Raw genomic sequence first — 11,644 nt, forward strand, 5'->3', positions numbered from 1 at the left:
CCAATTATGAGGGAATTTTAATTAATAATGACTATATATTGTTGGGTTCTAGAGGCCTTGACATGGATGAATAAATAAAAATGATCGCAGCGGAAGACTTGAACGAATCGAACGACATCAATAAAAGCATTAAATGAAGTACCTTTCCACGGATCGCATCCGTGATTTCTTAGATCCCGAAGTGAGCCGAGTTGAGCTGCTCACGTGTGCAACTTCTAGACGTATCCATGCGGTCCTCGGCACGTCGGATCTCCTCCTTCTCGTTGACGAGGTTCGTTCTTTCTCCGTCGGCATTGTTACATCGTCACGATCACATCGGGGAGGGAGAGGGGGCGTTGGGAGATGGGAGAAGAAGGGGAAAGGCCCCTGAACAATTCTGGCCTGGGTGAATTTCATTCAGGGCCTTCCCCTATTTATACTAAGTGGATATTTTTCTTAAAAGCCCCCAAAACTTAAGTATATCTTCCGACGTCCAAAAGACCATTTGTGTGTGACCCTCTAGGCCCATGTATCAGTCTACTTAACGACTCCAACGGCCCAATAACATTTATTGGCCTTCCAAATTAATTAACTATATCATCATGTAGATTAATTAATGACAAATCGATTTAACCCAATCGATAGGTCGAGACTCCGACACGTGGAGTGCCAAGCTACACCTCGTGTCCTAGAAGATACAAAGGAGTGTGTATCTACTCACTCATGGAACCTGTTCGTCATCAGTTACCGTGTATGTATAATCCCTCATCCACTTGACGCTCCTTGGTCGACTTAGGGTATGGTCAACTGTCAAACCCTAATTGGTCATCCGAGGTAGTACTGATGCATTCAGAAATCATCGGAGAACTCTTCTACGATATTTCACTGCCTTGGCCAAGGACTTCATTGCATCATCTTCCTTGAGCTGTCACCTCTTATACCGAGGGTGGACGATCCCATCTTGACCACTCAATCTTCTTCGTGAACTTCTTGATGTACCCAAACTAAGACCATTTAGAATCCCATGATTAGAGACTCGTTGACCATCGCCAAAAGTACAACCGTCCGTCCACAAGACGTCTTTGTTGTCTCATGTCTAAGGACCACTTACACAACCGTGACGTGAATCAAACTGATTGACACTTCGGTATAATACAATTCAGGGATTCGTACGGATCAATTCAGTGAACTCTTTCTACTAAAGAGAAGCCGCTATCTATCCTTGGTGTCTCCACACTAATGGCTACGGGACTCACCATACTCATCATATGAGTGAGGCTAGATAGTGCTCTTCTATCCGAATACTTTGATGTCCTTCTCGCGTATCCTTTGAATAGGAATGTTTAGAACACATGCTTAACGACTAGTGATCTCCGTATTACGATCTCATCATATTTCACTAAGTCCGATCATGTATTCACGGACTTCATTATAAGCATCACACGTGCACTATAATGAATGTTATATTAATGAACATGGAACGAGATGTGGAATGTGTGATTGACTTGCCGGCCACATATATTTCCATCATATATGGGGTCTAATTTCTATAGGAACCTGATATGAACCTTGAGTAGGTTCTCACAAAGAAGGAGAGCAAAGGAGATGTGGGGTAGATGTTCCTGGGGTTGGAGACTTGAATGGAAATTAGAGGAGGAGTCGAGCGGAGGAGGGAGGGATCAACTAGGGATGAGCTTCCTGAAAACATGGAGAGGGGTAAACGGTCGTGATGATGGGGATCGCTGAAGACTAGAAGAGAACCGAATGGCAGAGGTAGGGGTTGGATTGGAGGGAAGCCGGCTGAAGATCCAACAAGACAATCATGGGGGGTAGTGGATTGCTGGACGATGGAACTGGACAAGACCGAGGCAGAGAAGATCGAGAATGAGCCAAGAGGCCCATCTTACCTCAATTCTTCCCGACACATTCATATAGGAAGTAAGTAATTGGTGGCGACGACGTCAACGCATCATCCTCGGATGCACCGCCACCGTCAACCAAAACGCCCCGCATCCTGACTCGTCGCCAACATCAACTGAAGAACCGCCGTGATAACGACCAAGTCAATGCATCGGCACTAGACACATCAGCATCAGACACGTCTCCACGTACACACGACATGTCTCGTGTCATTATACGTCGTCAATGCCAGATCCAGAACTGCCCCTTGATGTGACACGATAACACATCGTCCACTTTATTTTATTTTTCGTATCTTCTCTTTCCTCCAAGGCCTATATGTAGGCAAGAGTTGTAAGAAACACTTAGTGAATTTTCTTTTGAATTGAAGTTTTCTTCAAAAAAAAAGTTTGCCCTTGTGGTCCCCTCCCGAGCCGCCGTCGCTACCGCCTCTTGCAGTCGCCGCCACTTCCGTCGAGGGAGGACCACTCCTGCCGCTCACCCATTGACTGACCACCACCCTCGCCCTGCGCCCCCGCCGTTCACACCCTCCCCCCGGCCGCCCGCACCCGCCACATGCTCGGCCGCCCGCGGCCACTGTACGCCTGACCGCCCGCGCCCACGACGCCCTGTCGAAGTGCACGTCAATCGTCCCTGCAACGACGCGTCAAGAATTTTCTGCAGCCTCTTCACACACAATCGAGTGCCGAGGTACTTCTACACTCTTTGGTACCGTGTTCTTCGTCCAGTATTCTTTGAGTGTTCATCCACCGCCGGCGGGTTAGATTTGGATTTTGAATCTTCAAGCAGATAGATTGAATAGGCCTTTGAATCTTCTAGCGATCGCCCGTTCGAAGTCATTGATTTTGGTGCTTTGCATCACCACTGTGGTTATAAGACAGTACTCCCGCCCTCGACGAGGAGAGGGGCTGCACCATCAGTATTTTCGCTGGATTTAATTTTTGATTTCGACCGAGTGATTTGTGGTTTGTTTTATCCCATCTCCCCTAGTTGTCCTATAATCCAGTTCCAGTCATCACCTAGCTCCGTCACATCTATTCATCCTGCATCAGTAATCTTTCATAAACCTTGAGTTGCTAAAGTACCCCTAATGTGCTAAAATCCAGAAGATACTCTTGAGGGTGTAGGATTGTATCAGAGCACTAGTTTAATTGATTACAAGTAGAGGAAAACAGCATAATATCTGGGCCTTTAGTCAATCATTTAGAAGAAACAAGAATATTTAGTTACAGATCAGAAGGAAAAGATGATGAAAAGTTCACTCTCACCCTGTCTCATTGGTTAATGCAAGAATTATAGCAAGAGCACATTCTTTAATTAATGCAAGAAGATATTGCCCCTCGTTCAATCATTTTTTATTTTATTTTATTCCTTGTAATTCTTCAAAATTTTTGATATATTATTTTTATCTCTTGATACAACTCATGACTTCAAAGTTGATCCATGCGCTCACCATTCATGCAAGTGCTATTGACACATCTGTGCATTAATCATTTGAAGATCACAAGAATTAAGGCTTAACAAAAGGTTAAAAAACTAAAATGAAGATTCATGGGCTTTTTTGAGCAATAATTCAACAAAGAAACTTGATTTTCTGAGCTTCTGAAACCTTACAGCGATCTTTGAAGGCTAGGAAAAGGTTAAAAACTAAATTATCATTTTTTTTTACTTCTTTCTGAATGGATCCGTGGCCCTCGTAGTGGGCATTCTTGTCCTTTGACCACTAAGGGCATCTAGGCCCCTCCTCTCCCATGTTCCCTTTAAATAGCACATCCCTCCTTCTAGGAGGGCAGACTGGAAGTTGTTTCTTAAGTTACTGTTGGTTTTCCCTCCCCTCTTGTCTCTTCCTATATCCATGCTCTGTCTCCCTCTACATTCCACGTCCTCGTGATCGTCTCTACCTCACTGTGTCTTCAGGTGGCTCGTCCTCGGCCAATTCCTACCTCCTCTGTTCAGTCTCCTCTTGGATCCTTCCTGTTTCGGCTATCTACCCCGGGAACTTCTACCTCACCTCGTCGTCTACCCTCCTTCCGGTACGAACCTAGAGTCAGGATCGTATCACTTTCACCAAGAATTCAGCAGAGACATGATGATTTGAGCTTCTGAAATCCTTACATACTAGAAAAGGTAAAGAAATAAAAAAAATATGAACTTCCAACAAGAATTCAGCAGAGAACATGATCTTCTGAGCTTCTGAAATATTACAGAGATCCTTACATGCTAGAAAAAGGTTAAGAAATAAAAATAAAATTCGTGGACTTCTTTCGGCAAGAATTCAGCTAAGAAACATGATGTTCAGATCTTCTGAAACCTTACAGTGATCCCTACAACATTAACAGCTCTTTCCTTTCTCCCATTATTTTTCCTTCTCTCCTCTAATTCTGGGCCATTCTTCAAAGATTGACAAAGAAGAAGGATCTTCACAGGAGACAGCATTTGACCCAAAAAATTGCAAGTTTCTTAAGAAGAAGGAGGCTTGAACTCGAGCATTTCTCTTATGTTCAGCCGAATGGATGGCCCCATTGATGAGCATATGTGAGCGCTCTTCCAGTAAACACCCTTTGCTCCAGATGGCTTGTTTGTCTCCACCGATTTCTAAGAAAATAAAAAGGACCAACATATTTTATTTGAAATTTACATATTCAATTTCAAAATAGGGTTGGAGGACAGTAACAATTTCATCACAGCCATCATCTTCGTCATCAGGTTTTGGTACAAAGCGAATGACGAGACAATTATAGGACCAATTCATCATCTCCATGGTCATCATCCTTTCTTTTGGTAGAGATAAACGGTGAGATGATGAAGAGGCGATAGCGAGATGATGATGAGACAATGGTGAGGTGATGACAAGACAATTACAAATCTATCATCTCCGTTGTCATCATCTCTTTTTGGTAAGAGATGAATGAAAGGCAATGCCTACGGGATAATGAGATGATCACAAGACAATGATAAAAGTGTCATTGGATGATTTCGACATATAATGATACAATGACGATTCATCGTCATCATCACCCCATTAGTCAAAAATAAATCTGGTTGACTTGAAGAACACTCACGATAGCTGCGATCAGATTGATGATGAGATCTTCCTCCGTGAAGTTTGCTTTCCCAAAAGGTATGTGGACGATTCCGGTTTTGTCGACTCGGTACTCCACCTTTCCCTTTTTGAATTCTTGAATAGCCTGAATGGGAAAAGGCAGGTCATTTATTTAGGGGGAATGAGAACGTAAAATGCATGAAAATGGTGTAAATTTGATAGGATCTTTAGAACGTTATTTAACAATATTAAGAACGTTAAAAATCAACTTTCGGGAAATACAAGGCAGTAATCTGTTACGAGTTAACTATAAAGTGAAAACCAGAACTTAGTACATCTGACGCAAGTTTGGATCAGAAATTTCCAATTCTTTCATATACAATCACTTTCATCGATTGCATTACTAATAGAAACACATCAACTGGAATATTCTGCCCATCGCATCATAAATGAAATATTAATGTGCACAGTACCTAGATAGTTACTTTCACCTAGATTACTGCAAGTAAACTAAAGCAATTCTGTTAACAGAGATAAGAAATTTTACCGCAGGAAAAACTTTTAATTTCAATTCATAATTCAAAGAGCCTAATGTTACCATGAAAAGGATCGAGACTCTTCACATTTATCGACTAATCTCCAACAACAACAGAATCTGAACCAGCTTTAAAAAAAGTTTTTTACTTTCAAATCAAAATGAAATGGAAAAATATCAAAGAAAATCATGCCGGGGGATTAACTTTACTATTAAAACAGACAGTTCCACAAAAGATAATGTTTTACTACGGGTTGCCAAAAAAAATATTCAATCCATGAAAATACTGCTAGAAATATCGTCCATGAGAAAACATGAATGTACCTGAGGAATGTCGGTGGTCACAGTGCCGGCTTTTGGGTTCGGCATAAGTCCACGAGGACCTAAGATTTTTCCCAGACTAGCAACCTGATTGAATAACAACAATTCTTCAAGTTAGAATCCTCAGCCCATTTCAGGGGTACTTTTATCATTTCCATGAAGAATAATTTCCCAATATAAAGATAGCCCTCGCCGAAAGAGGGCAGGCAAGAAGAAATGGATAGTAAGTCAATTCGGAGAAAAGAAGCTTATTCAAATGATTGATACAATCCCCAACCCATTTCAGGGGTATTTTCGTCATTCTAAAGTAAGATACTTCCCGTTTTGTAGACCTAGCCCTTGCCTAAGGAGGGTGGGCAAGACGATTCAGACAGTTTGCACAAAAAATGCAGTGTCATTAAGTCGTGTAAAGGGAAAATAATTACTGAAAATATGAAGACATTAGACACATAAAACAGCTGCCTTATGTACTGTGCCAAATAAAAAATATATATATTTGAAGTGATTTGTTAATCATATGAGTAAAAAAATTAAGGAACGACCTTAGGCATCATGTCTGGTGAAGAAATCAACTTGTCGAAGTCCATGAATCCTCCCTTAATTTGCTCAATAAGATCCTCTCCGCCCACAATATCAGCTCCAGCTTGCTGCGCCTCGCCAAGTTTTTCACCTGTTAAAAATTTCAAAAACGTTATAATAAAGTCCCTTTTTTCTTCGATCATAGTCTTTACCTGATCTTATAATCCTCAAAAAAATATGAGGAAAAGCAATTAAGAAAGCCATCCCAAATATATTTTGTTTGAAAGAAGCCATCTTGAATATTTTGATGATGTTCGGATCTTTGATTTTAACAGAGAGGATGAGAGAAAGAGATAGGGGATCTTGGAAAGGGACCAACTAAGACCAATAAATGGATAGTTCAAGAACAGAGAAATAATAGAGTAATAGAACCAAGAAGAAGTAGGGTAGGAAAGATGCTAAAGAAGCAATTCTATTGAGAAACGAGAACCTATATCCATAAAAAATCTTCATTCAACAATTGTTGATCTTCAGAAGAAATATAGTCACAAAAAACTATGAATAGTAAGTTCAAACATTTATTTTTTTCATCAATTTGATATATTCTTGATCCTAGCCGTACTTCCAAATCAGATGAAAAAAGCACTATTTGAATCATGACATGCCAAAAAGTAAGTAGAACAGCTAATAATTTTCTTTTATCGTGATGTTGATTTTTGATTTGACAATCTTATGATTATGATTAGTTTATGCGTTTACAATGGCACTAAGTATCATCTGAATGAGATAGGTATCAAGATGAGAAGATGACCTTGGGCAAGAACAGCCACTTTGACGGTCTGGCCAGTTCCCTTGGGCAGATTCACCTGCATTGATCACAGAAAAGAGAAGTTGATGATGGCTCTGTTCATGGTGCCCTGAAACTGGACTGTATATATCCAAAATCTGTATCTAAATATATATAGATCTATATAATATAAACATCCATCTATATAAACTGACATGTATATATAGGTCTCTATCTCCATCTCCATCTCCATCTCCATCTCCATCTCTATCTTTATCTCTATCTCTATCTCAATCTCTATCGCTATATCCATCTCCAAACGAATAATGAAAGAACTTGAAAAAATAATAAACCCAATTTTCTTATTTGGATTCGGGAAAGTAAAAGTATATGAATCGAACGAAAATAGAAAAGATTCTATAATCAGTAATAAGACTACCGACGAATCAACCATTCGAATTCGATCCACGAATTGGACAAAACATTCACTTATAGAGAAAAAAATAAAGGATCTTGCTGATAGGACAACCACAATCAGAAATCAAATAGAACAAATCACAAAAGACAAGAAAAAAATAGTTGTTACTCCGGGTATAAGTATTAGCCCTAATAAGACAAATTGTGCTGATAAAAATTCAGAATTGCAAAAACATATTTGGCAAATATTCAAAAGAAAAAGTACCCGATTAATACGCAAATTCTACTACTTTATCAAATATTTCATTGAAAGAATATACAGCGATATCCTTCTATGTACCATTAACAGTCTTAGGACCAATGCACAGCTTTTCCTTGAATCAACAAAAAAAATGATCAATAAATTCTTTTACCACGATGAAACAAATCAAGAAGGGATTGATCAAACAAATCAAAATACAATTCACTTTATTTCGACGATGAAGTACTCTCGTGCGGATCCATGAAACAACTCTCAGAAATCTTTTTCCCTTTTGGAAGATACAGGAGGGAAACAATCAACCTATTGATATTGGAAGACCAAAAAGATTCTTCCAATGTCTCATTTCTGTGTCCAATGGAATTCATACGTATAGGAAGAATAGGTATAGGAAGAAGCCCCATCAAATAGATATTTTTTCTTTCGACCATCTTTCGATTGTTAATACGAGATATAAGGACCGCTACTACAAGCAGTACTACACCTTTTATCGTGAAATATCGATTGCGTGATCTCTATCTCTATCTGTATCTCTATCTCCATCTCCATCTCTATCTCTATCTCCATCTGTTTCTCTATATCCATCTCCATCTCTATCTCTATCTGTATCTCTATCTCCATCTCCATCTCCATCTCCATCTCCATCTCCATCTCCATCTACATCTAAATCGACATCCACACCAATTGAGACAGAGAGAGATCAGACGCACCGTCGCCCTCAACTGCTGGTCATTGTACTTGGGATCAATGTTGAGTCGGAAATGGGCTTCAGCCGACTCCACGAACTTTGTGTTTGCAGTGTTCTTCAGTAGAGATATCGCTGTAGTTACGTCGTACTCCTTCTTCACTTCCCTCAGTTTCTGAATCTCTAGGAACCTCTTCGAACGAGTCTGCGACATGCAATCAAAAAATTCAAACGAAGAAATCCAATAACCCAAATCTGATAATTCATCAGCGCGAAGAAGAAGAAATGTAGAAGAATAAATGGATAGAGGGAGAAGCAGAGAGAAAGATTTATAAATGATAGATAGATAGAGAAACAAGGAGACATGTATACATGTATGGAGAGCGTGAGAGAGACAAAGAACTAATATATAGAGAGATAGGTATTGATAGATAGATAGATAAAGATTTAATAAATAGATTTACAGATGAAGAGATAGACTGATAGCTAGCTAGATAAATATATATATATATATATATAGAGAGAGAGAGAGAGAAGATATGGACACACAGATTGATAAAGAAATAGATTGAGAGAAAAACAGACGGATGGATAGATATAGAGAAAGATTGCTGGATTGGTATATAGAAAGAGAGACTGATAGATACAAATAGATAGACTGACATATAGAAAGAGAAATTGATAGAGAAAGAAAGATACATTGATACATAGAAAGCGAAATTGAAAGAGAAAGATACATTGATAGAGAGACAGACAAACATAGATAACAATGGAGAGAGATAAAGAAAGAAATAGAAATATTACACAGATAAATAGACAGACAAACACATAGAAAGAGAGACTGACAGAAAAAATAGATAAATCACACACAAACATAGATACACGGATAGAGAGAGAGAGAGAGACAGAGAGAGAGATGCAGAGAGAGAGAAATGCACAGAGAGAAGCAGAGAGAGAGAGATGCAGAGAGAGAGAAGCAGAGAGAGAGATGAAGAGAGAGAGAAACGCACAGAGAGAGAGAAATGCACAGAGAGAGAAGCAGAGAGAGAGAGAGAGAGACAGAGAGAGAGATGCAGAGAGAGAGAAATGCACAGAGAGAAGCAGAGAGAGAGATGCAGAGAGAGAGAAGCAGAGAGAGAGATGAAGAGAGAGAGAAACGAACAGAGAGAGAAGCAGAGAGAGAGAAATGCACAGAGAGAGAAGCAGAGAGAGAGAGAGAGAGACAGAGAGAGAGATGCAGAGAGAGAGAAATGCACAGAGAGAAGCAGAGAGAGAGATGCAGAGAGAGAGAAGCAGAGAGAGAGATGAAGAGAGAGAGAAACGCACAGAGAGAGAGAAATGCACAGAGAGAGAAGCAGAGAGAGAGACAGAGAGAGAGAGGCAGAGAGAGAGAAATGCACAGAGAGAGATGCAGAGAGAGAGAAGCAGAGAGAGAGATGAAGAGAGAGAGAAACGAACAGAGAGAGAAGCAGAGAGAGAGAAATGCACAGAGAGAGAAGCAGAGAGAGAGAGAGAGACAGAGAGAGAGATGCAGAGAGAGAGAAATGCACAGAGAGAAGCAGAGAGAGAGATGCAGAGAGAGAGAAGCAGAGAGAGAGATGAAGAGAGAGAGAAACGCACAGAGAGAGATAAATGCACAGAGAGAGAAGCAGAGAGAGAGAGAGAGAGAGACAGAGAGAGAGATGCAGAGAGAGAGAAATGCACAGAGAGAAGCAGAGAGAGAGAAGCAGAGAGAGAGATGAAGAGAGAGAGAAACGAACAGAGAGAGAAGCAGAGAGAGAGAAATGCACATAGAGAGAAGCAGAGAGAGAGAGAGAGAGACAGAGAGAGAGATGCAGAGAGAGAGAAATGCACAGAGAGAAGCAGAGAGAGAGGGGCGCAGAGAGAGAGAGAGAGAGAGGCGCAGAGAGAGAGAGAGAGGCGCAAAGAGAGAGAGAGAGAGAGAGATGCAGAGAGAGTGGGAGATGCAGAGAGAGAGAGAGGCGCAGAAACAGAGAGAGAGGCGCAGAAAGAGAGAGAGAGAGAGAGCGAGAGAGAGAGAGCGAGAGAGAGAGAGAGAGAGAGAGAGAGAGAGAGAGAGAGAGAGAGAGAGAGAGAGAGAGAGAGAGAGAGAGATACCCTGTCCCTCTTGAGCAGCAACGCGGCCTTGCCCGTCTTGGGCTTCGACGCCGGCGGCGCCACGGCCGCCGCGGCGGGCAATTCCTCCTCCGTCACGTCGGCCTCCGCCACCGCAGCAGCGACGGGAAGAACCACCACCCCTCTCCTCCGACCCATCACTCCCCGCGGATCAGAGCTCAAATTCAACGAATTGGGTCCCTTGTTCGCCATCGAAAACCCCAAATTGCAGCCCCCCCTTCGCCCAATCTGAAGCACGACCATGGAAGGGAACGACGACGAAGCACCCGAAGAAGAAGATGAACAAGAAGAGAGCCCATTTGGTGCAGCCATCGCCATCGCCGTGGCCGTCGCCATAGCTCTCGAGCTTTGCTTCTGCTTCGCCTAATCTGCTTCGACGGGGTGAGGAAGGGGTTATCTGCTCCGAGCAAGTGGATAGATAGTGTATACGTGCTGGCCGCTGGCCTCCAAATCGCTATTCTCACCCCCCTCTACTTATTCTTCATGCTATTTTCTGTGCTATTTCCTTTCCTCTCTCTGATTGGAGCTCCGACGTGGGTGGAGTTTAGCCTGTTATTGGAGCTTATGGAGTGGATATATCGTTTAATTTTTTTTTACATTCTTGAGAGGGGGAGAAATGGCATTTGTTTGTGGGAAAATTTGAGTAAGTCATATTATGCCCATAATTTATTGATTTTAGCATCTGTAAGTCTGTCATTCATTTTTTCTACATTGCATTAATTCCAATAGTTAGATTATGCCCATAAATTTATGTTTTTCATTTTTTTACTCTTTGCATTAATTCCAAAAGTTGAATTATGCCCAAAATTTATCAAATTTAGCATCTGTAAGTATGTCATTCATTTTTTCTACACTTTGGAATAATTCTAGGGGTTATATTTGATGGATATTATGTGGCGGTCAAGCCAATCACATTACCATGTTTATTTAAGTTCATTGAATAAAATATTTGTGTTCATTATTATTCTGTGTGATGTTTATAATGAAGTCCATGAATACGTGCAATGAATTAGTGAATTATGGTAAGATTATTATATGATGAT

At 40.9% G+C, this 11,644-nt stretch overlaps 1 protein-coding gene across 1 annotated transcript; it reads right to left on the reverse strand.

Annotated features, from left to right (window-relative positions):
• Positions 1-4,063: 4,063 nt before the first annotated feature.
• EMB3126 (Ribosomal protein L1p/L10e family) lies at positions 4,064-11,002 on the reverse strand. Its single transcript, XM_078579199.1, has 7 exons — positions 10,584-11,002; positions 8,491-8,670; positions 7,129-7,183; positions 6,341-6,468; positions 5,802-5,885; positions 4,962-5,087; positions 4,064-4,494 (listed from the first exon to the last, which is right to left on the reverse strand). The coding sequence occupies exons 1-7, from the start codon at positions 10,935-10,937 to the stop codon at positions 4,360-4,362; spliced, it is 1,062 nt and encodes a 353-aa protein (XP_078435325.1). The 5' UTR covers positions 10,938-11,002; the 3' UTR covers positions 4,064-4,359.
• Between the last annotated feature and the right edge of the window lie 642 nt (positions 11,003-11,644).

The sequence above is a fragment of the Wolffia australiana genome, chromosome 8 (assembly GCF_029677425.1).
Source record: "Wolffia australiana isolate 7733 chromosome 8, ASM2967742v1".
Taxonomy (NCBI): domain Eukaryota; kingdom Viridiplantae; phylum Streptophyta; class Magnoliopsida; order Alismatales; family Araceae; genus Wolffia; species Wolffia australiana.

Excerpts from the sequence above, each read along its gene's own strand:
- EMB3126 (XM_078579199.1), bottom strand. The coding sequence starts at position 10,937 with ATGGCGACGGCCACGGCGATGGCGATGGCTGCACCAAATGGGCTCTCT. Across the intron at positions 7,184-8,490 it reads ACCAGCAGTTGAGGGCGACG|GTGAATCTGCCCAAGGGAAC; the intron begins GTGCGTCTGATC and ends TGATCAATGCAG. Across the intron at positions 5,088-5,801 it reads TGACCACCGACATTCCTCAG|GCTATTCAAGAATTCAAAAA; the intron begins GTACATTCATGT and ends TTTCCCATTCAG.